The sequence below is a fragment of the Lynx canadensis genome, chromosome D1, assembly GCF_007474595.2.
Source record: "Lynx canadensis isolate LIC74 chromosome D1, mLynCan4.pri.v2, whole genome shotgun sequence".
NCBI classification, from domain to species: domain Eukaryota; kingdom Metazoa; phylum Chordata; class Mammalia; order Carnivora; family Felidae; genus Lynx; species Lynx canadensis.
This window is the reverse complement of record NC_044312.2, coordinates 102,833,304-102,857,871: the sequence shown is the minus strand read 5'-3', so window position 1 is coordinate 102,857,871 and position 24,568 is coordinate 102,833,304. Positions and strand designations below refer to the sequence as shown.

The 24,568-nt window shown below is 53.2% G+C and overlaps 2 protein-coding genes across 3 annotated transcripts; one reads left to right on the top strand and one right to left on the bottom strand.

Annotated features, from left to right (window-relative positions):
- Window positions 1-657: 657 nt before the first annotated feature.
- SMTNL1 (smoothelin like 1) lies at window positions 658-11,702 on the bottom strand. Its single transcript, XM_030331874.1, has 8 exons — window positions 11,590-11,702; window positions 7,747-8,426; window positions 7,366-7,498; window positions 7,163-7,217; window positions 5,635-5,793; window positions 5,357-5,471; window positions 5,079-5,230; window positions 658-804 (listed from the first exon to the last, which is right to left on the bottom strand). Exons 2-8 carry the CDS (start codon window positions 8,422-8,424, stop codon window positions 660-662), a joined length of 1,437 nt encoding a protein of 478 aa, XP_030187734.1. The 5' UTR covers window positions 8,425-8,426; window positions 11,590-11,702; the 3' UTR covers window positions 658-659.
- A 4,824-nt stretch (window positions 11,703-16,526) lies between these two features.
- Window positions 16,527-19,905, top strand: TIMM10 (translocase of inner mitochondrial membrane 10). 2 transcript variants are annotated; one of them, XM_030331879.1, is made up of 3 exons: window positions 16,527-16,580; window positions 17,081-17,196; window positions 18,405-19,905. In XM_030331879.1, exons 2-3 carry the CDS (start codon window positions 17,126-17,128, stop codon window positions 18,604-18,606), a joined length of 273 nt encoding a protein of 90 aa, XP_030187739.1. In that variant the 5' UTR covers window positions 16,527-16,580; window positions 17,081-17,125; the 3' UTR covers window positions 18,607-19,905. The 2 variants fall into 2 exon arrangements, with proteins under 2 accessions (XP_030187739.1, XP_030187737.1); XM_030331877.2 differs by having other exon boundaries at window positions 16,543-16,645.
- Window positions 19,906-24,568: the final 4,663 nt, after the last annotated feature.

The following is a 24,568-nucleotide window of genomic DNA, read 5'->3' as shown; positions in this document are numbered from 1 at the left end:
CCACCACTTTAGACACAAATGTAGGGTATCTTTGAGTTGAGGGAATCACCCCAGGCCCCACTAACCTAGTTTGAGATTTCTAGAGAATCTACTAGCACCTGTTCTGGAATTCCCTAATTTGGGAGAAGTGTGGAAAGAGGGAAGAGAATCGGGAAAAACACCACCGATGGCTCAAAACATACGAATGCATTCACTTTCGGCCTCACTTATCGAACACTTGATGTGACAGGCACCGGGCAAAGCTTTCCGTTCATTTCATCGTCTCGTTTAACCCTCCCAACAGGTCCACGAGGTGTGACTGTTCAGATGGTAAACTGAGGCTCAGAGAGGTTAACTCACTGGTCCGAGGTCACACAGCTGCTTAGTGGTGGGACCCAGGCCCTCGTACTTTCCCGAACGGTGTCGTGGTTGTTGAGAAGATCGTGTCCGGTGAGGAAGCCCGGCGGCCGGGCTTCATTACCCCAGAGTGAGCGAGGTTCCTGGGCGGGGGGTGTAGGGTGCACCGAAGGGCCAGACAGGATTTTACAAAAGTACCTTTAATGCGTTTAAGACTGGTGCCACCTGCCCTCGCTTGAGCCCCAGCTCTGGCGGCCTCGGGGGGGCCGTGGCCGGTCAGCCGGGCGTCCCGCCCCCCTCCGCCTGCAGCGCCGGTCACCTCCTCATTTCTTCTTGGTCTTCACCAGTCCCTTCTGCACCAGGCTGCGGTACAGCTCCTGGATGTAGGTGTAGACGCACTTGGAGTCGGGCACCGCCAGCCGCACCATGTCGTCCACCTCCAGCAGCTGGGCACAGTCGGCCAGTTTCCTGAGGGGCAGGGGTGGGGGGTGTTGAGGAGCAGAGCCAAAGCCGAAGGATGTGGGGGGCAGGGGAAAAGGGGGGCAGCCCAGCAAGGATGAAACCCACAGAACTGTGTGTGTTGGAGCGGGGAGGTCATCTCGGCCAGCCGTCCTATTGTACAGACGAGCTCACCGAGGCCCTCGTGGTCCACACTCAAACGCAGCTTGGCCTGATTCCAAAGCCCCTGTTTTCAGTGCACCGTGCATGCTCGTGTGGGAGGACCCCCGGTTTCCAGTTCTGCCTTAACCCGCCCCTTCCACGTGCTGGCACACCTGTCGTCTGGGAGGCCAGGCCCCTCGGTAAGAGTTTAGAGCATGGAACCCCAGTCCTAGCCAGAGCGCGGCTCGCATCATCTGCACCATCGCAGTCTCCATATTCATGCAGTCTCTACGTGTTTCCTGAGGACCTACTATGTGCCGGGCACTCGCGTGGGGAATTCAGCACCGTGCAAAACCCAGACTCCCTCACTCGTGTCACTCACTGACAGTCTTGTGGCAGAAGACAGGCAGTAATCAAACATGCCACAGACAGCGCGTCAGGTGGTGAGAGGTGCTACGGAGAAATAAGGCAGGGAAGGGAGATAGGGTATATCCCTATGTTAGGGGGTGTTTTTTTTAATAGGGTGCTCAGGGAAGGCTTCTTAGAGTAAATCATGGGCATGTCTGAGGGAAGAGGATTCCAGGCAGAGGAAACAGCATGTGCAAAGGCCCTGAGGCAGGAGTGCTTCGAGTGTTTGAGGGACTGCGTGGAGTTTAGCAGCAAGTCCTCTTTTTCTAACTTCCCAGCTGCTCTTCGGGGCCACGTGCTGCTGGCTTTGCTGAAGCCGATAATCGGAGCAAACCACTGTTGGAGCCTTGGTACCACATGCCACGTACTTTATCGGGGCTTCCCCGGGAGTGGTCTCATGTACTCCCCGCCTCCATCTCCAACCAGCAGAAGAGGAGCTGGAGGCTCAGAGCATTTGGGGGATTTCCTCAAGGTCACAGTGATGCAGCTGGAATTCAACCCTAAGCCTGTCCCTGGGACCCTTGCCCTGCAGCTGGGTGCGGGTCCCAGCCTGCCAACCTGCCATGGGTGCCGACCGTAGGCGAATCTGGGGGCCCGGCAGAAATCCTCTCTTGGGGCTCACAATGGCTGGTCTGAAACCCAAGCTGGACTGGCCTGAGAGTCAGGAGGGAGGCACAGACTGGAAGATTTCCTGGAATGGGCTGTGCTCCCTGCCGCCCAATGCGGTCGTGTCAGCTCTGGGGTGGGGGTCAGGGTGCTGGTCCCCTACACGGGAGAAGCTTCATTCCCGCAGGGCCTGGGGGGTGGGGCCGGGCTCCTCGGGCAGCACAGCTGATGGAGCCCTCTGAGGCCCGGGGCACTGCTGTTCCCCCTCATCCCAGGATTCCGTGGTGATCAGGTGAGTTCTCGAACGGGGCAGTGGGAGGCGATGGCTGTGGCAGGGGCCCCCTTACTTTGCACGCCTCATCACACCAAACCCAAAGAAAATCGAAGTCAGCCGCCCAGAGTCACAGCGCTGAGAAGGAGGGGGCAGGATTCGAGCTCGGCAGGTCGCCTCTGCATCCTCCAGCCCCGCGCATCCCCACCAACATCCTTCCCTTTTTGCTCCTGCCCGATGCTTCTTGGCAGCTCGGCATCATCACCTGATGGTTCAGTTTGCCTGCCTGCAGCTCTGGCTTGGAACCGTGGCCAGGCAGCGGCAGGAGGAGGACAATGACCTGTGTCCTGCAGGCCGGGGACACGTGGCTCCTGATGTTCACTCAGAGCTCTCAGTCTCTACTGGGGGGGTTCACTCCCATGTCACGGCCCTGCCACTGCCCTCCTGTGTGAACTAGGATGTCGAGTGACCCCACTACTGCTACCCACGCTGTAAGACTGCTGACAGGATAGAATGAGAGGGGACCCAAGGAAAGCGCTCAGCATGACACCCAGCACCTAGCCACCCTCAAGTCATGGGGCTTCTCGTCATCATGACAGGTGCATCTGAGCCCAGAGCAGGACGGGGTGCTCCTGACCTCCTCGGCTTCCCACCCCAGGGCACTCACTCCATCCCTTGGCAGGAAAACGTGAACCTGAAAGGGATCTTCTGGAATATCGAGGCTGATGGTTTTCCAATTGCATCCTTGGTGCCCGAGGGCCCCATACATATGCCTCAGGGAGCATCCTGGGAAGGGTGTTGGGTGCTGAGCTGGTGTGCTCCAGGAGCCCCTCCCGACCTAGAAAGGTCCCCCCTTGAGTGACGACATTGATAGGCCATGAAATCGAAGACATAAGCAAGCTGATAGAGAGTGGAAAATGGTGAGGTTAATGGATTAGAAGTCCCCACGGGGCAAAAAATGTCTTGCAGTGATGGTGTTAAACCAAGTGAGTTAGAAGGGCGAGGGGTGGGGGCAGGTAGAGAGCGGAATGTCTGAGAGCAAGATTTTGCACGTGGTATAGTTATTGGCAGAAACTCATAACCATGAGCAGGTGGCTGAGGAGAAGAGGGACGAGCTCAAATAACCAAGAAGCCAGAGGGTTCTAATGATTCATGTTAACGGGTCACGTGGTCCAATGTCATCCAGGCTGTGGACAACTATCGTTTGGGTTAGGACATGTCTTGGGCCTTCTGTGCCCATTTGATTACATACGCGTTACAGCCGTGAGCGTCAAGCTCTATGAATGAGATTGTGTTTGAAGCAATATCTAAATTTCATAAGGAAAGTGTTATTTAGTTAAAGGAAAGTTTAAAAAAATAAAAAGTCCCCATTTAATCCGTTTTATATGTTGGGCATTCACTTAATATTTTGTGTGAGGAACCTACTGGAAAAGAAAGACCCCATTTGAAAAGCACAGCTCAGGGGCGCCCGGATGGCTCAGTTGTTTAAGTGTCCAACTCTTGATCTCGGCTCTGGCCATGAACTCACGGCTCATGAGATAGAGCCCCACGTAGGGCTCTGTGCTGACAGCGCAGAGCCTGCTTGGGATTCTCTCTCTCCCCCTCTCTCTGTCCCTCCCCTGCTTGCGTTCTTTCTCTCTCTCTCAAAATAAATAGGGGCGCCTGGGTGGCTCAGTCGGTTAAGCGTCCGACTTCGGCTCAGGTCACGATCTCATGGTTCGTGGGGTTCGAGCCCCGTGTCGGGCTCTGTGCTGACAGCTCAGAGCCTGGAGCCTGCTTCAGATTCTGTGTCTCCCTCTCTCTGACCCTCCCCTGTTCACTCTCTGTCTCTGTCTCAAAAATAAATAAATGTTAAAAAAAATTAAAAATAAAAATAAACAAATAAATAAACTTTAAAAATATATTGAAAGAATGAAAGAAAGAAAGAAAGAAAGAAAGAAAGAAAGAAAGAAAGAAAGAAAAAAGTATGGTTCAGCCTTACTCTTCCCGTTTTGCCCACAGGGGACACACAGGCCCAGAGTTGGGAACGTTGCTGCCTTAGGGCTTCCCGGCAGGTTGGTGGCCAGGTCTGGACTCGATGAGAGGGCTCAGCGTTCCAGACCAAGGTGTTTGCTAATGTCCCTTGTGACCTATTTCCTGTCCCAGGGCTTTGGGGGTGCCCTCGTGTGTACTCCGGGGCCTCAGAGTTGCCCTCACTGGCGACATCCTCTGCAGAGTCTATTGCCACCAGGTGGCTCCGAATCATAATCATCATAAAAAGTGTGATGTCATTCATCACAATAGAGGAACGACAGCTAAGATTTTTTTTCGCAGGGTTTGCCGTGGGTGAGGCACGGTTATACTTTACTTATTTACCCAGTTCTCACCGTAATCCTGCAATGGAGGAAATGCCGTGCCCATTTTAAAGATCAGAATGTGAAGGCTCAGAGAGGTACAGGAGCCTGTCCAAGGTCACACAGCTAACAAATGGCAGAGTCAGACCGTGGCCCCAAATCTCAGCCACCAACCTGTCGAAAACAGCAGGCCGGCTTCTCCTCTCTTTCTTACCCTGCCTGCATTTTCTTTCGGGCACCTACCCCCGCCCCCCGGCATTACATTTCACACGGGGTGTGTGTTTATGATCCATCCCTCCCTTTAGGATGTAGGCCCTGGCAAACAGGGATTTTGCCGAGTTCATCTACTGCTACGCCCTGAAACAGTTCCTGGCCGTCACGAAGTGTCTGCTGGGTTCACGAGCGTGTGGCCATGGCCTCCCTCTGACCACCCCACTCCCCAACCCGGGTGAATGCAGCACGCGCCTCAGCGGCTCCCGGGCTCCCCCGCCCCCCCGGCACTGCCACGCGTGGCCGCGGCTTACTCAGCGGTAGAGAAGGCCAGGGTGAGGTTGTGTCGGCGCTGTGAGGGCTCCAGGGCAGCGTAGTCGAAGGCATCGGGGAAGAACTTGTGGATGAGGGCGCAGAAGGCCATGCCGCTACTCCAGCTGGAGGAGAAGTTCTGGATGTCCACGTGCTGCAGGGGAGGGAGCCCAGAGCAGGCCTCGGTGAGCCTGGACGTTGCCTTGGGGCTTGGCCCCGCTCAGACCTGCCGCCCCGGGGAAGGGTCCCCTGCCCCACATCGCCCCTGCTCCGTGCCCACCTCGTAGTTTCTGGTCATGGCCCGGCACCACTCCAAGAGCATGTTCTTGACACTGCCAATGGCTGCCCCCGCTGCCTTCGTGTTTCGAAACAGGGCCGTGGGGCCCGAGGCTGCCCTGCAGGGAGGGGGTAGGATGGAGAAGGCCAGGCCAAAGACGTGAGACCCCACAGGAGGTCCCATCAGGGAGGAGCCCCGGACCCAGACATCAGTGCCCCCACCTCGGCCAGGCCTCCCCTCCGCGGTTCCCCGGGGAAAGCCCAGTGCAGCCCGCACCCTACCCTCCGAACTTGTCCACGATGGCTTTGCGGTTCTGTGCGCGGGGCCCCCGGGGCCGGGCAGGGGCTGACACCCTGCGCTCCGGTGCCTTCTCTTTCTTCTTCTCCTGTGAGGGAGGGGGCTCCGTGGGAGTCTGGGGCGCATCGCTGGGTGAAGACTCACTGTGGGGAAGGTTCAGAGAAGTGTGAGAGGGGCTGGGAGCCGCCACTATAGGGTACAGGGTGGGGGGGGGCAGGGTGGGAGCTCCCTGCAGTCACAAGAGGCCTAGGAAGCTGAGGTCCCCACTCCCTGAACACATTTTCTCTGTGCCCAGCACTGGGAGGCGGGTCAAGACGGGATGATGAAGTTCGGTGTAACTTTGGGAGCATGTGGTCTGGTGAGATGTGTGGGCAGAACTAAGATAAGTGTGACGTCTGACGGGAGTTTGAATCCTGGCTTTGCCTCTTATTTGATCTTGAGACTATCCTGTCATTTCTCTGAGTCTCAGCATCCTCGTCTGTAAACTGGGGACGAGAAGAACTACCTACCAAGGGGGCTCTACGGCTTGAGAGCGAGGGGGAGTGGAGAACACCCAGCTCTGCCCGTCGCGTAACTGTCCGAGTGGTCAGAGAACACTGACCCATTACCTTTCCCTACAAAAGCGACGCGGAGGTGAATTTCAGGTCAAAATAAAGGAAGCTTCTTCTAATGGGTTAAGTTACGCGATGGCAAGAAAGCTCTCACTTTATCCAGCACCTGCTGTGTGCCAGGCACTGTGCTAAGGGCTTTATACGTTTTATTTTTATTTTTTGAAGTTGATTTATTTATTTTGAGAGAGATGGAGACAGGGCCAGAGGGGGAGCGCAGAGCCTGACGCGGGGCTCGAATTCACGAAACTGCGAGACCATGACCTGAGCCGAAACCACAAGTCGGTGCCCCACCAACTGAGCCACCCAGGCGCCCCTATACATTTTTTTTCAAGTAATCTCTCAGCCCAGCATGGGGCTCGAGCTCATGACCCCGAGATCAAGAGTTGTATGCTCTACCGACAGAGCCAGCTGGGCGCCCCAAGTGCTCTGTACATTTTATGTCACTTAAGCCCCACAGTAATCCTCCGAGGTGGGCACGGTCACGGTGCCCACTTGGCAGAGGAGGAGAAAAGTGACAAAACCAAGGTCACACAGTTGGTAAGTGGCAGAGTCATGGTCTGAACTCAGGCTTTCTGCTCGTGCTCTGTGGGTCGTGCTGACATTAGGGGATGTGCCGAGCCACACGACGAGGAGCCCCGTGAAGATCTGTCAAGGACGCCGAGAACGAGGAGGCTTTAGCAGGGGAGTGGGAGCGAGTGGACGAGGCACGCTCCCCTCTCCTTTGCTCCCATTCTCCGGCTCCTTTGGTTTCGTGGGCTCTGCCCTGGGACAGGGGACCGAAAGCCAGGAATCCTGGAGCATCTCAAGTTCAGGCACCAGAGAGACCCAGGCTCGGGGGTAGACTTTGAAAGGAGCGTGTGGTAGAGGGAGTTGGAGCTGGGGCCCCAGACCTTGACATTACCTGGCCGAAGGACTGGTCTCTCCCGAAGCTGCTGCGGTGTCTGGACCCAACCCACCTGGAGGGAGGGAAAGGGAGGGAGAGAAGCTGGAGGGAGGGAAAGGTGGGGAGAGAAGCTGGAGGGAGGGAAAGGTGGGGAGAGAAGCTGGAGCTCCTCTGTCGTGTTGTCTGCGCCCCCCTCAGGGGAGCTCCCTGGACTCACTCACCTGGGCCGAGGCCACTGCCCTCCTCCGTGGGGCTCTCGAGCCACTCCTCGGGGGAGCTGGGAATCACTCCTGCTCCTTCCTCCGACTCTCTCTCCACACCCTGGTCCTGCTCTTCCTGGGGACCACCTGACTCCTGGAACGAACACGATCTGTGCGGGCTCATGGGCACACAAGCGCCTGCCCAAGGCTTCGTGAGGACTGCAGAAAGATCTAGAAGGCAGCCTGGGGCCACGGGCCCCACCCCAGGCTCTGGATGTCAGTGGGAAGACTGGACTTTCTCAAAGGAACAACGTGGGGCGGGGCGGGGGCTTGCTTCCTGGGCTGCCGGGGACTCCAGAACACTGTGGGGGCCTCCTGCTTCCCCTCCTTTGCCTGACTCACCGCCTCCTTCACATCAGCCTCCTGAGGTTCAGCCTCGGCCTCCTCCTCTGCCACGGCAGCCTTCGTCTCCGAGTCCGACCCGGCCTCTGGGACACCCGCTTTCCCTTGAGCTTCCGCTGCAGGTCCCTCCGGCTTGTCGCTCTCCTCCTGAGAGGCCGCTGTGTCCCCCTCCTTCCCATCAGCCTCCTCGGCCCCAGTCTCGGCCTCCCGCTCCCCAGTGGCCTGCCTGGGCTCAGCCTTGACCTCCTCACTCACGTGGGCTTCCTCCCTAGATTCAGGCTCGGCCTGCTTCTCGTCAGCCTGCTGCTTCTCGGAGGCCGGCGTGGTCTCCTGCCCTTCCTTGGCCTCCTTGGGGTCAAGCTGGGTCTCTTCCTTCCCATCAGCGGTCTCCTGAGGAGCCGCCGTGATCTCTTCCTTCCCGCCGCCCTCCTTGTGAAGTTCTGCCTCCCCTTTGGCTTCCACCTTGACCTCATCCCACCCGTTTGCTTCCCCTTGAAATTCAGCTGACGTGCTGGCCTCGGCCAGTGCTCTTTCCGGAGGCCCCTCTTTGAGGATCTTCTTCTCTGTGGCTTTGGCCTCCTTTTCTGCAGAGGCTCCACCTCCCTGCGTCACCGGGGCCTCTGTGGCTGGGGAGACAGTGGTCCCGTCCTTGGAGGGCTCCCCTTCCTTCTGCTCCATCTCTGGAAAGTGGAGACAAGCAGACCTGGTCGTGCCCCATTGCCGTGTGAGGTGAAGGCCCCACGCGCGGAAAGCGCTGGCCCCAGAGTCTGGAGGCCTGCCGGGTCCCCCAATGCCTGGGCTTGTGACTTGAGCAAGACATGAAGTTTTCTCACTGTGATAAAGTGAAGGGGTACAGCGCTGTACCCCAAAGGGGTACAGGGCCACGGCGACTTGACATTGGATGGCGCCCCCCAACAGCCCTCTGCGGGCTGTGGCTTAGGCTCTAGAGAACATTAGATCCTATGATGCCTCTTCAATGAGTTTGCCTCTTTCTGAAGAAGCCAACGAGATGGTTACAATGTGTACAATGTGGTGCCGGCGTCGGGGAACGCCTGTGGGACAGCGGCTACTCTCCCGTTTTAATGGAGCCCAAAGCAGGTGGGAGTATATAGATAGAATGTGATAGGGCTGTTCTGTTTCCACTGTACTTATGTTTACAGTTCCTTTCTCTTCCTGGCCGGTGATATTGAGTGTCCATTTCCACTAGGGAGATAAGGTTTCTTTTGAAAATACATTTATTGAATTTAAAAATAAGTTAATGCAAAGGAAGGCATTCAGGAAAGGATACAGGTGGTACAGATGTGGCTTAATTCTGGGGGTGGTGTAAAAATGCCCGAAATCTGGGAAAACCTGGGCCAGCTGGTGTCTGGGTCTCTCCCAGCTGCCCCAGCTTTGGCACAGTCCACCTGTGGTTCTCAGAAAAGCCAGGCCTGGACACGGAAGAGTTTGTTTTGGTGAAGAATAGAAACGTACTCTCCCTAACCTCTGCCAGAGACATCTGAGCCTCCGACTGCCAGGGACGAGCCGGGGGAGAGGGACATTATGATACCTCAACGTGAGGTTCCCTATCCAAGTACTGTACCTACTGTAGGATGTACAAAAACAGGTGGGTGGGGGGGACAGGGCCACCTCCTTCATCCCCCTGCCCTTCTTGGGTGTCTGTTTACAAAGAAAACAATCCTCAAATAGTGTTCAGGGCATGACTCAGACAGTAAGAGAAGTAGGCACTCCTGTCACTGGCTAAAAATACCTCCTGCCCTCTGCGATGCCACCATTCTGGGCAACGGTACCCAGGGCACCCGGGCAGTTGGGACAGGGGCAGGAAGACAGGCGGACTGGTGACAAGGCTCTGTTCCTGCCACCCACTCGGGTCTTACTGCCTCCAGTCCGGATCCCTGGGGTCCCTGGATTTGGTGCCCCCACCGCTTCTGAGGAAGCCGGCTAGAATTTGCAAAGATGCTCACACCCCTCCCGCTAGAGCCCCTTCATGGTTGAGCGGCTCCAGCAATGGATTAACTGGAAACTAACCAGCAGGATGGAATGCACATCAGCAGGGAGCCAGGAGGCCGAGAGCTGGCTTGGCCCCCCATCTCCTGGTCGCTCCCTCTGAGACCTGAACAGACCCTTTCCTTCTCAAGTGCTCAGTTTTCACTGACAAACATAGGATTCATCTAGATCAGGTTTTCCAAACTGTTCTGCGGAAAACGAGGGCCTCCTGAGACATTAATAGGGGCTGGGATTGGGGGGATGTAGTCTCTGGCTGAGGTTATTCCAGAAATGGCCTACTCTTTACCCTTTTAGAGATACACAACTTCTTTAGCGCATAAGTGGATTCTAGATACCCCATAGTAAGGGAAATCTTAACTTTGGCGTGCCTGGGTGACTCAGTCCGTTACGCATCCGATTTTCTTTTCTTTTTTTTTAAGTAGGCTCCACGCCCAAGGTGGGCCTTGAACTCACAACCCTGAGATCAAGGGTCACGTGCTCTACCGACTGAGCCAGCCGGGTAGGTGCCCAGAAGGGAGCGCTCGGCCCACATCAGCTCGTGATGTCCTGACCCAGCCATGAGGGCATTTAGTTGGTGAGACAAGGCAGAGAGAACGGAAGGCCAGTAAGATGTCCACAAGCCCCTTTTACACCTCGAAGCGCGGTGGTGCTTGGCGGAGACATAGGGGAGGGCTGCAGCCATCTTTCCCTTTGTCTACATGCCTCACACTGTGGGGGAGGTGGCGGTGGGGAAGGACGGGCAGGTGCACGCGCGCACACACACACACACACACACACACACACACACCTCCGCCGTCCTGCGTGTTCATCACCTCAGCTTTCCGCCCCGCAGGCTCATCATAAATAGATAAGGAGTGAAGAGACTCAGGAGGTGAGAAGCCAGGATAGCACCATCCCACCCCAACACTAACGATTCTACAGGAGGTTGACAGCTTACGGTGTGGTGCCCTGTTCCACCTCACTCATTCCTCGCTCTCGCCCTTTGGAAGTAGGCGTTACTGGCCCCATTTTACAGATCGGGCACTTGAGGCTCGCGGAGTTGGAGTCCCTTGAGTAAAGTCACAGGACAATTGAATGGTTCAGCCATATCTAGAATCCAGGTCTCCTGACAACCAGCCTGGCGCTTCCGCCCACAGGGATGCGGCTCCCACCAGCTCCCCAGCCAGGGGCCCAGAGTGAGGGCCACCCCGCTGGCAGGCGAGGGCTGTTGGCTGTGGCTGACGACTGCAGCTCTCTCTCTACCATGCATGGCGGGCGCCGTCCTCCCTCCCTTCCTCCCTCTCCTCTTCCCTTCCTCCTTCCTCCCCAGGAAGCCTACATTTTGTATCCCTTTCCCTCTCTGGGTTTCTCTCGGCTGACTGGGAGAAAAAGAACCCAGGAGCTTGGAGTCCCAAGCTCCAAATGCTGTAGACGACGCTTTATGGTTCTGTTCATGAGACCCCGAACCCCTGCCTCCCACCCCGTCTTCTGGTGGTCCTGAGGCTGCCACCATCCCCCACGCCAGCCAGTGACCCTCCCTTGGAGAAACCAGTCTCAACTGCTTAGAGAGTCTGCCTCCCAGCCCAGCTGGCCTGGACTCCCAAGACCCTCTCTGCCCCTGTCTGGTCCTCCCTGTGAATGGCCACCTGTGGGCTGATCTCTAGTTGCCCAACACCTTAGGGCTGGGTCCCTGACCTCTGGCATCTAAAGAGAGCTGACAAAGAGGTGGAGAGGGTTAGCGAAGAGCCTGGATTTCTCCGACTCTGGGGCTCTGCGTAGAGGCTCCAGGCCTTGGAAGGTGGGAGAGGGGTTGGGCAGCTGGAGGGGCCACTTAGAAACGGCTGGGGCTTCTCCTACCTGCGTGGCCTCTGCCTGGGGGCTTGGAGCTGTCTCCTTCCTCCAGCTGAGCGGCCTCACTCCCCGGCTGCCTTTAGCCCCAGCCAGTGGCCTCCAGCCCCCAGCTCCTGGGTCTGCCCGCCTCCCCCTCCTCCTCCCCCCTCGCACCCCACCCCCACCTCAAGAGCCTTGGGTCCAAGGAGAGCATTGTTTACTGCCCTGTTGGTACAACACTTTCCCTTGGCCTAGGAGGCTCAGATTTCCCGTGAAGATTTGACAGGTGGCACCTTTCAATCACAGCGTGTCTTTCCTGCCCTGACCCCGGGGGCATCCATCCTGTGGCCACCTTTCTTCCCACTGTACTTGCCTGGCCCTGGTCACCCCGCAGACCATCCGCGGGCCCATGTGGAATATGGTCACCAGCCCTCTGGCCTCGCTGGCCCGTCCACAGCCCAGGCTGGGACTCCCCTGTTCCCTCTGCCCCCGCACCCCTACCCCATGTTCCTTTAAATAGTCTTTTACTCTTCTACAGATGGAAACAGCTGCTGAGGGGTGGGCTGCAAGGGGCCTAACGGGACAGCTGCCCACAGTGGGGGTGTCTCAGGGGCTCACACTGCACAGAGGGATGTGGGGGTGGGGGGGAGGGGCGAACAGGTGAGGAGGGATGGCCCAAGCTGATGGATCGCTGGGCTTAGAGTCTAGAAAATACAGGACTGAATTCTGTTTTAAGCTGAAGGGACGGGTACACAGGAGGCTCTGAACACATTTTTGTACTGAGTTGGGATTTTTGCTCAGAAGAACAGATCGTGCCTTCTCTAACGTGTCCTGTGATGTAAGAGAAGTATACTCTGGGAGAATGTGTGCAGGGCACGCCCCTGTCGCTGCTGAAGCCTGGGATCCCCGCCACCGCCTCCCCCAGCCCCTTCCACTCTGGCCTCTTTTCTGTCCCTCAAATAGGTTCATTCCTTTCCACACTCACGGCTGTCACCTTTTGGCTTCTGCCCTTTGCGAGACTGTTCATCCTTCTCAGGCTGCTCTCACCTCAAATTCTGTTCCCTCGGAGACCCTCCATGGCTTCAGTTCCTCTCCATCACTTCAGCCTGTTTTATTTTCTTCATAATATTTATTGATATCCCAAACTGGGTTATTTGTTTCCTTATTATCTGACTCTCACTGGACTGTAGGCTCCATGAAGGCAGGGACTTTATCTCCCATGCTCATGACTGTGTGCCCAGGGTCTAGCAAACTGCCTGGTTCGTATGAGGTGCTCAATAAACATATATTGAATAAATAAATAGGTTAATAGAAGGTCATGGGAGGGAGAGGGGGCAATCCCGTGGGGCTTAGAGGCCACTGTAAGGATGTTGGCTTCTGCTCTGTGGTTGGGAGCCAGTGGACCCTTTCAGGTGGCGAAGGACATGATCTAACTTTAGTTGTTGACAAGATGACTCTGGTTGCTGTTTTGAGAATAGACGGAGTTGGGGGGGGCGGCGGGGGGCATGAGCGGAGATGGGGAAAGCAGTCAGGACATTACTGCAGTAACCCAGGTGCAAGATGGTGGTGGCTTGGACAGGATGGTCAGCGCTGAAGTTGAGGGGAAGTGATGAGGAATGGTGACAGAGGATAACAGTGATCAAGACTGTGCCCGCTTTGTCTCCAAGCTCATAGAACGGCCATTCTGTTCAAGCCATGGACGGTCTAACTCTCTCGTCTCCTGCTCATCTCAAAGGAGTCCACCTGGGCTGTCTTTGTATTCTGTACACCTCTCATGAGTGGTCAGGGCCCATGTAAGATTCCGGGTGACAAGCCAGCATCCCTTCCTTTGGGGTTGAGGTCTCAACCAAGAGGACAATACTGTTCCACGGTGAGTCACAAATACACAAGTCCCTTCTGGGAGGCTGGGGGGCTCGGAAGGGGTGGAACACGGTAGAGCGAGAGGCCAGAGGTTCAGCGTGGTGCTGACAGAGGTCAGCAACTGTAGATGATGTGTCTGGATTCCAAAGATGGTGTATCTGGATTCTGGAAGGTTAGGGCTGTGTAAACTATTTGTTTACGTTTATTTATTTTGAGAGGGGAGCATGTGTTGGGGAGGGGGGCGACAGAGAGAGAGGGAGACACAAAATCTCAAGCAGGCTCCACAATGTCAGCATAGAGCCTGATGTGGGGCTTGAACTCACAAAACATGAGATCATGATTTGAGCTGAAATCGAGAGTCGGATGCTTAACCAACAGAGCTACCCAAGTGCCCCAATAATACGGAGGGAGTACTCAAGGTTAAGTCTTACATAACCATCTGCAATATCAAAGCCAGGAAATGGACACTGGAACAATGGCTTATATAGTTATATGACATCTTATATGCTTAGATTTGTATAAACACCTCCACAGTCAGGATGCATAGCCACTCCATCAACACAAAGCTCTCCCTGTGCTACCCCTTTATAGGCACCCCTCCCACACACATACCAACTCTACCCTGTAACCATTTATCTCTTTGTCTCTATAATTTTGTCACTTTGAGAATATTATTTAAATGGAATCATACAGTATGTAACCTTTTGTAACACCTAATAAAAATCCCATCAATGAAGCAGATAACTCTTGTAAGAACCCATTCCTTTTCCCATGCACTTTCTTAATATTCCATAATATGTTGGCTATAATATCAAAAGCAAAAACCAGCACAACGTGTGTCCACTAAAATATGTGTGCAATATTCACGGAAGCATTGTCATAATAGCCCCAAACTGGAAACAACCCCAAAGTCTATCAACAGGTGAATGGATAGATGAATTGTAGCTTATTCATACAAGCACTAGACAGCATTAAAAAAAAGAATAAAAGATAGACACAACATTGAGCTAAAGAAGCCGGGCACGAAGCAGAAAATAATGTATAACTCCATTCACATGAAGTTCAAGAGTGGGCAACAGAAGTCAGAATAGGGCATCCGGGTGACTCAGTTGGTTAAGCGTCCGACTCTTGGTTTCAGCTTGGGTCACACTGTCACGATTTGTGGGATCGTGCCCCATGTCTGTCTATGCTGACAGTGCGGAGCCTGCTTGGGATTCCCTCTCTCACTCTCTCTCTCTGCCCCTCCCTCCCTCTCTCTGTCTTTCAAAATAAATAAATAAAACATTTAAAAAAAAAGAAGTTGGAATAGTGGTTAACTTTGGGAGAGGGGTTATTGACTGGGAAGGAACATAAGATACTTTTTTTTTTTTTTAAGAGAGAGAGCAAAAGCGATAGTGAGAGAGAGAGAGAGAGAGAGAGAGAGAGAACACATTTGGGAGAGGGGCAGAGGGAGAGAGAGAAAGAATCCCAGGCAGGTTCCATGCCCAGCCCAGAGCCCCACATGGGGCTCTTTCATGACCATAAGATCATGACCTGAGCTGAAATTAGAAGTGGAATGCTTAATTGACTAAGCCACCCAGGTGCCCCCATAAGATAACTTTTGAAGGTGTTGGAAATATACTGTATTTTGATTTGAGTGGTGGTCTTAAGAATGACTATGTACGAGGTGCCTGAGTGGCTCAGTGGGTTGAGCAGCCGGCACTTGGTCTCGCCTCAGGTCACGATCTCACAGTTTGAGTTTGTGCCTGGCGCTGGGCTCTGTACTGACTCATAGAGCTTCCTTGGGATTCTCTCTCTCCCTCTCTCTGCCCCTGCCCTGCTCACATGCTCGTTCTCTCTCTCTCTCTCTCTCTCAAAATAAAGAAACAAAATAAATTTTTAAAAAGTTAAAAAATCAAGTTTGTTTCATATATTTGTCATTTTACTGTATAAATGTTATACTTTAGTTTTATTAAAAAATTTTTTTTAAGTAAGAGCTACACCCAACATGGAGCTCGAATTCACCACGGGGTGGAGATGTAAGGAGTTGCATGCTCTACTAACTGAACCAGCCCAGAGCCCCTGTCATACCTTAATTTTAAAGTATGGGGGCACAGGGTTTGAGAAAGATGAGTCTTTACAGCAGAAAGGAGGGCCAGTGTTTAAAAATTTTGACTCTCCCGGGGAACCAGGGAAGCAAACAGTGACCAATCCTATAGTGTCTAGCCCATCTTCTCCAACGGGCAGTGTATGCTTGCACCATTCATTTGCATCTTCTAAATTTCGTTTACTGGGAAATCCCTTGAAAAATCAAAGGATTGGGGTGGGTTTTTGTTGTGCCGGGGTGCAGATCTAGGAACACATGGAACCTGGAAAGATGCGTTCACAAGTACCTTCCTCCTCCCTCGTTCAAATACACTAGGTTAGCTCTGGTGGCAGCCAAAATTGCTCCTATTCACCTCTTCATGGCCCAGGGCGTCTAACAGAAGTTGCATAAAACAGACCGTACACATGTCTCATCTTTCTGTGAGCAGGAACCGCGCCTCGCTTCTCTGTGCAATCCCAGAGAAATCTTAGGATCTACATGCAGCGGTATTCCCACAGTGTCTTGGAGCGTTGGTTCTCAACTTTGGCTGCACAAAGAGAGCACTGGAGGATATGAAACATTTACCGATGCCTACAGCCTATTCCCGGGAGTTCTGATTTAATTGGTATGAAGTGAGGTATGGGCTTCGGGGTCTTTTAAAGCGTTCCAGGTGACCTTAATGTGCAGCACAAACAGAACTGCTTTTGTGGGGCGGCTTTCCTTCCCCGCGCCTACTTTGCTGCCGTGGCGTCAACTCTCCGGGGGGTGCGGGCGAGGCTCACCGGGCTCGGCCCCGCGACCCTTCCTCCGGAACAGTTAAATTCAGACCTCCCCGCGATCACCCAAGGGACTTGACAGCCAGGCTGCAGGCGCTCTGCACTCCGCCCAAGCCTCTATGGTGTTTTGGGGTCCTCTCTAGCATTTGCAAGGCGTCTTCGCCTCCAGCCGTGGCCGGCGGCTCCCTCTCTATGGTAGCGGATTTCCCAGCGCACCTCGTTGGTACTTCATTCCGGAAGCGGGTCCGACCAAAGAGGCGGGACTTCCCTCCCGGAAGTGACCCACGTGCTTCCGCCTTAGCCTACCTGGTTTTACGGTGAGTTCCTGGTATCTGCTGTAAGTTGGGGTCACTGCGGGCGTTGAGACTGGCTCCAGGCCGTGGTAAGTGAACTCTCGACTCAAGGTGACCCTGATAATGGCGCCGCCATTTCAGAGGTGCAGCCTCTGGACCGGGACCTGGGCGCCCTCGCTCCGCGTGTGATCGAATTCCCAGCGCCCTAGAGGTTCAGGCCCGCGGTTTAGTGTTTCTTTCCGGGCTCCCCATCTTCTCCTGGATAGAAGTGGCCACGAGGGACTGAGCGTCAGGGCTCCCGGGCTCGATTTCTAGGCCCTCCATTGATGCGCTGTGTGACCTTGGGCTAGGCAGTGTTCCTTTTCTGAGCCTCAGTTTCCCCATCTGTGAGATGGGGTCGTTAAACTCATTGAGGTCAGTGGCTCCTGCCCGCCCGGTGTCCTATGATTCCTCCACATCCCCCATCCCCTGGGATGGGAAACTGAACGGGAGGGGTGGACGCTGACGGTGATGTCTGCTCCCAGGTCGAGGAGGCCAGAAGGAGATCCCTTCCACGGTGCAGGGCTGAGATGGATCCGCTCAGGGCCCAGCAGCTGGCCGCAGAGCTGGAGGTGGAGATGATGGCTGATATGTACAACAGGTAAGAGCCAACCGCACGTTACCTTGTCTTCGAGAATGAGCCTAGGTCACCCTTTCTCAGAGTACCTTTCTGAGGGTACCCACCCCCACCTGCGACCCTCATGGTGGAGGGCTAATGCAAAGGCAGTATGGGGTCACTAGAATGAGATCGGGATGCTGATGGCGAGGAAGGAGCTGAGCAGGAAGGGCAGTTAAAGCTCTGATTAGGTTCCAGGAGCAGTTGAGCATCTGCCTTTTGACAAACAGTACGTAGCCCACTTAGCAGTGGACGTTTCTTAAACTCGTACTCCACCTCAGGCACGTGCTGAGCATTTTACACACCTTAATCTTTTAAAAAAATCTTCAAAGTGACCCACTGGGCTAACTTTAGTTGTCCCATTGTACGGTGAAGACATGGAGGCTTCTGGAGGTTCAAGAACTTTCTCGGGGTTCACAGTTGGTGAATAGCAATGTCAGGACCAGTACATCAGTCTGACTCCAGACTAGTGGCCACAGCCATATGGCAAATTTGGGAACAAATTGACTCCATCAATCACCGCTCTTATGGCCTTGGGCAAGTCACTTGGATTGTTGGACTGGTGGTTCTCCCGTAAAATGGAGATAATAACAGTACCTACCTCCTGGAGACATTGTTAATGTTAAACGAAGAAATGTATGAGAAGCTCTAAGTATCGAGCCCAAAACGTAGAAGGCAATCCACACGTGTTTGCTGTTTTTATCGGCTTAAGCTTCCTGGTATTTTCTCTTGGTGGTTTATCTGGGAAGCTGTATGTTCGAATACTTTTCAAATATTTTAAATAATTTTAAGATGTAGGCTGTGAGGTCAGGGTCCATGGGTTCATAGCTAAGCTTTATGGGATCCTGAGGCTCTCCATGCTTTAATTTCCTTATCTGTAAAATGGGGATAGTGATAGCGCCTCTACCTCAGAGGATTATCGTGGGGACTGCATAACAGTCTGTGTCAAGCACTTAGCATGATGCCTGGAACCTAGCCATTGCTCAACTAACGGTTCCTATATAATCAGTCATAAACGTGGGCTCCGATGACGTGAGGACTGTTAAGGACATTCCAAGATGGTTGAGATGCAAACTGAGGATTTAGACCGCCTTCTTGGGAGGTGAAATCAGTGTAACAGGGCAGGAATGATGGTGAGTTCCTGGTATGCCTCAGGATGCTGCCGACCTGACCTTGCCCTTGCTTCCCCCCAGAATGACCAGTGCCTGCCACCGGAAGTGTGTGCCTCCCCACTACAAGGAAGCAGAACTGTCCAAGGGCGAGTCTGTGTGCCTGGACCGCTGTGTCTCCAAGTACCTGGACATCCATGAGCGGATGGGCAAAAAGTTGACAGAGTTGTCTATGCAGGATGAAGAGGTGATAAAGAGGGTGCAGCAGAGCTCTGGGCCCGTGTGAGGCCCCAGCCGGTATACATCCCGAGGTGCGCCCTGTCTCTTCCCACTTGTCTAACAAAAGTGCCCCCATTGGGTGTCATCTGTGAAGACGGCCAGGCCTAGGCTCCTTGTGGAGAGGCTCCAGGAGCCCAGAGTATGATAGAGCTGTCTCCCGGTTGAAGAAGGGGTGTTTGTCCCCCTGGGATGTGACTGTGCATGTATGTGTATGTGTGTGTGTATATATACATATATATTAAAACGGATTTGTTGACACTTACCACATGCAGAGCAGTGTGGCCGGCACTTGGGGTAGAGGCAGCAGACACAGGCTCTACCAGCAGAGGGGGTCCAGTGTGGTGTTTGAAAGCACAGACTGGTCTGAAGGTTTAGGTTCCTGCCACAGGTCGGCCACTTGTCCTGTGACCCTGAACTTGTCCCTTCCCTGTGCTGTAGCTTCCTCATCTGTCAAATGGGGACAGTCATAGGGCTGTTGGGAAGATTAAATGATGTACCATGTGCACAGCTTTTAGAATAATGACTAGGGCACAGGCAGCGCCCAGTAAGTATTAACCATATACATGTGTTGAAATAACAGCTTAAAATTTAAGTGGAGTCAGGCAGGCATTTTTCCAGATCTCAAGGAAATACTTAGAGGAGCGAGTGAACAGGAGATGGGATTTGAGAAGGAAGCAGCCAACCCCTTGGTTCCAAATGGCAATATCGAAACATGTGAAGGGCCCAGCCTCGGGTGTGACGTGAGTGATCAGGGAGGGGACTGAGTGAAACCCACTGCCATTAGCTGCTCACCTGAATCAGAAACTGCACTCCTCACTCTTCACATGATGTCCGAGGTAGCTCTTTCCACCATCTTTCTGTGCTGCCATAATGGTGCACGTGAATGTCGTGGCCGACACCCTCGAGAGCATTAACAACGCTGAAAGAGGCAGGCGCCAGGTTCTTACTAGGTCATGCTCCAGGGTCATCGTCCGGTTCCTCATTGTGATGAAGCATAGTCACGTTGGCAAAGTTGAAATCGTTGATGATCCCAGAGCTGGGAAAATTGCTTGTGAGCCTCGCGGGCAGGTTAAACACGTGTGGAGTGATCGGCCCCAGATCTGAGATACAACTCAGAGATCCGGAAAAGTGGCAGAATAATCTGCTCCTGTCCCACCAGTTTGGTGCCGTTGCACTGACCGCCTCGGCCGGCGTCACGGGGACCATGAAGAAGCAAGACAAAAACACACAGAAGGGAAAATCCTGGGATTCTCTTTCTAGGGATGGAATACGTGCATGCAAATAAAATGTCTCGATGGTAACAAAACATCTGACCTAATCCACTCACCTGGGCTAAGGGGTCCTATAGGGGAGTGGGGACCCAGAGAGGTGGTTGCTGGCCGGAGGCCTCATGAGAGGAGCGGTCACATGGAGGCCAGGACTGACTGCTACACTTTGCCGCCTCACTGAGGAGACCAGTGCCTCGACTTCCTGTCCTTCCTGTCCTGAGTGCCTCAGAGAACTGCAGCTTGCAGAACGTGTGGGTCACTCCAGGTGGGGTTTTGGTTGACACCAATGCCACTGGAAGGAGTGCCTTCACGGTAGAAGGTGCGTACCTGGGATGGAACCTCACCGGATCTCTAGGCACCGAGCAAAGGAAGCGATAGAAGCAGTGAGTTTGGGGCTTAAAAGTGCAGGCCGTCTGGGGTGAAATTTTCTAGCTGCGTGATCATGGGTGAGGCATTTACCTGCTGTGTGCCTCAATTATTCCCTCCATAAAATGCTAATGGTACCTACCTCACTGAGTGTTATGAAAATGAATCGTGTTAATAACTAAAACACTTAGGAAAGTGTCTGCCTCTGTCACATTAAGGACTCGATGTTAGCTTTTTTGTTTGTCTGTTGCGGATAGACCCCGGGAAAACCTCAAAACCATGTCCCTTGACCTTAGTGGCGAACGGAAGGTGAAGGCTTCTCCCTAGGTACTGAAGTGCAAGCTTGGGCCAACAGGTGGCGCTGTCTGCCCGCAGGATCAGCACGGCTGTGGACAATTCCACAAATGCCTATTCTTAGCCTCCTCTGTGCTCGCGTTGTGCTAGGGAGAGGGGAGCCCGGAGAAAGATCTTGTGCTTGCCCTCAGGTTTAGCAAGGAACATCGCAAATTCCGATAGTGCATAGCGGGAACATCACAGAGGTGGTAGGAGTGGAGAGAAGAGGTTCCAGCTGGAGGGAATGGTACTTACAAAGGCTTTGCAGTGGCAGAAAGTGTGGAGCGTTCCAGAGACCGCTTCAGCAGGCCTGGGACGCTGAGTGTGAAGGGAGGTAGTGGTGAGAGATGAGACGGGGGGAGGGGGCGCAGCGCTGGACAGGCACAGCGCTGTAAGAGCCTGAGAAGCTGTGTTAAGGACTTTGGATTTTCTCCTACTAAGGGCATAAGCAAACTGTTGAAAGATGTAAACCCTGGCAGTGAAAGTGACAGATTGGCATTTCAGAGGCTCTCTCCAGCTGCCAGCTGGGTGGGAAATGCAAGATGATGGTAGATAATGGATTAAGGGGAGAGGTACCAGGGAGCCAGTAAGGATAGCTCGTGAGTGGCAGTGGTGTATTAATAAGTCTACTGTTTCAGTTAATCCTTATAACAACTCAGAAGCAGGTACAGTTCTCACTTTATTGCTTTTCTTTTTTAGAATGTTTGTTTTTGAGAGAGAGAGCATGAGCAGGAGAGGGGCAGATTGAGAGAGAAAATCAGAAGTAGGCTCCAGGCTCTGAGCTGTCAGCACAGAGCCTGAGACGGGGCTTGAACCCATGAGCTGTGAGCATGACCTGAGCTGAAGTCCAACGCTCAGCTGACTGAGCCACCCAGGTGCCCCCGTTATTCTCACTTTCTAGATGAAGAAGTTGAAGTCTGAAGAGTTAGTAACTTGCTGAAGGTCATAAAACAAGCAAGTGACAGAGCCAGGATCCCAGCTTATTCAGATAACAGAGCCCACTTTTAACCACCCCTCTAGGATTGGGGTGGCGGGGGGGACACTCCTTAAAGAGATACAGGTCAGCAATTTCTAATTTCATTCAACAATATTGACTGTTGCTGCGACATGCAAAGAGCTATAGGAAGGGTCCAAAGTGAATTTGCTTGGACCCTGCCCTCGCAAATGGTGGGGGAGGCGGGATGGGGGCAGGAGGGTGGGGACAAGAGAGAGGTAACAAACATACAAAGGGTGGGGGGATGGGTTAGGCTCTTTCTGCCATAGAGAAAAGTCAGGAACTCCTAATCCTCATGTATTTTTGCTAGATTATCACAGTTTTACAATCAGGAAACGTCTCATGAAAGTCTGGGCTTTGCCTTCTTTTGAAAGTTCAGAAGCTCTCACAAGTCAGCCTACATCCATGCTTGGTGGCAATCTGCTGGAAGATGGGCAGCAAAATTCCCACTAATTTTCTTCCCTTCTCATCATCTGCTTGACCCATAGGCGTTGGTCTGTGCCTTCTTCTGGGTTTTCAGATGAGCCGGCTGCTAAAACACGGAAATGTCCTGGAATAGGCAGGCCGGCCGATGGTCTTGCCTGTTGCTACTCATTCCTGGTACAGTCTGCTTCCCTTGAGTGTGCACCAGACCTACATACTTGCTTCTAACAAACAGAGCACAGCACAGGTGCCATTTCAGAGGTCAAGGTACAAAAGATTGTAGTGGCCTTCTTATTCTCTCTCTCTCTCTCTTCTTGCTTACTATGGTGAAGCAAGCTTCATCTTGTAACTGCCCCCATGGAGACCCATGTGGTAAGGAACAGAGGGCACCCTCCGGCTGGAGAGGAACTGAATCCTGCTGACAACCACACAAGTGAGCTCAGAAGCAGACGTTCCTCCAGTCGAGCTTTCAGATGACCACAGCCCTGGCTGATCCTTCACAGCTTTGTGAGAGACTCTGAAGCAGAGGACCCCTCTAAGCTGCACCCTGACTCCTACCTGGAGAAACCAAGATACTAAATGTTTTAAGCCATTAAGTTTTGGGGTAATTTGTTATGTAGCAATAGCTAACCAATACATGTACAGTTCTCACAACTATTACAATTTGTCTGAGACTATGGTCTTTCTACACCTATACCTGGCATGGGCCAGGCAACATTCCAGGCATTTGGGACACATCAGTGAACCAAACAGATAAAGATCCTTGCCCTCTTGGAACCTGTATCCGAGTGGGGATGGCTTTGCATACTAGAAGTCTCCTTCAAACCAGTGCTGTTTTGAAGGAAAGAGTCTTCAGCTCCTGGGGACAGTTCTTTTTTTCTTTTTTTATGTTTATGTTTTGATAGAGCCAAGGAGGGACAGAGAGAGAGGGAGAGAGAATCCCAAGCAGGCTTCACACTGTCAATGCAGAGCCCAATGTAGGGCATGATCTCTCAAACCCTGAGCTCATGACCTGAGCTGAAATCAAGAATTGGACACTTAACCAAGTGAGCCACATAAGCACCCCTCCCACGGGAAGGTTCTTAACTTCTTTCAGGTTTTGGACCCCCATGAAACTCCAACACATTATTGGAGCCATTATTCTTTAGAAAAATGTACATGCACATAGAATTTTGCATACAATTTTAGGGATCATCATAAAAATTTTTGTGGGCTGACCTGAAGGGAATGTTGTGACGAGTACTGTTTTAACTGCTGGGGCAAAGAGAAAGACAAAAAATTTAACGGGAAGGTGTGGTAAAACCAGTTGCTTTTGCAGTTGTGATAAGTGCGAGGCTGTGGGCCTATGTAAAGGAATGTGCCCCCAAGTCTGGGTGCTCAGAGAAGGCTGTCTCCCAGAACATGGTGGGTAAGTGAGATCTGAAGGATGAGTAGGAAATTGCCAGGCAGGGAGCGTGTACGCAGTGGGTTCCGTGCTAAGTGGCAGGAGGGTGGTGGTGAGGAAGGTGGGCACGGATCCCTGCCCTCTGGCACATACAGTCCATCAGACAAAATAGACACAACTTGATGAGTTTCATCAAAAGGAAGCTCAGTTATCACATTGATCACATAGCAAGGGAATTTATCGTTGGAATCACGCAAAGGGTGCCATCCCCAAGGAAGTGACCGTGAAATCATAATCTGAAGAATTAGATAGCCAGAGCTGGGGAATGTTCCAGGCCCAGGAGGAACTGGAGGTGGGAGAACATGGGGGTACTCGTGGGCATGAAGAGGTCACCATGGTGAAAGCATAAGAAGAGAGAGGCCAGAGGGAGGTTGGGGCCCAGATGGACTTGAGGGTGTTGATGGGAGTTTGTGTATTTGTCCAGGGGTCATGGGAAACTTGGCAAGGGGAGAGGTCTGCTCAAATGTTTTTGTTTTTTTTTTAATGTTTATTTACTTTTGATGGGGCGGGGGGGGTGCGGGGGGGACAAAGAGACAGAGACACAGAATCCAAAGGAGGTTCCAGGCTCCGGAGCTGTCAGCACAGAGCCCAACGCGGGACTTGAACTCAGGAGCCGTGAGTTCCTGACACAAAGTTGGACACTTAACTGACTGAGCCACCCAGTGCTCCCAAATCTGCGTTTCCAGTAGATCGTTCTGATTGGATGGTGGGGTCACGTGCACAGGTGGACTCAGAAAGGCCAGGTTGAGAGGGACGCCTGGCTGGCTCAGTCAGTGGGGCCTGCAACTCTCCATCTGGACGCTGTTTGAGCCCCACCTTGGGTGTAGAGATTACTTAAAATCTTAAAGAAGAGAGAGAAAGAAAGCCCAGGTTGAAAGGGCTGCTGGTGGCAGCTGCTGATGACCTGGGCTTTGGGATGGCAGTGGATGGAGACCAGAGGTCTTTAGAGGTAGGACCCACAGGCTCTCTAGACGGGTTGGATGCGGAAGGTGAGGCTGGGAGCAAAGTCGGGTAACTCCAGTTCTGTGGCTTAAGCAACCAGGTGGAGGGTAGCGCTTTTACCCACACAGGCAGCAACGGAGCAGGAGCAAGTTAGGGAAGAGGAAGGTCATTTATGGTCATTATCGAGCACTTATTATTT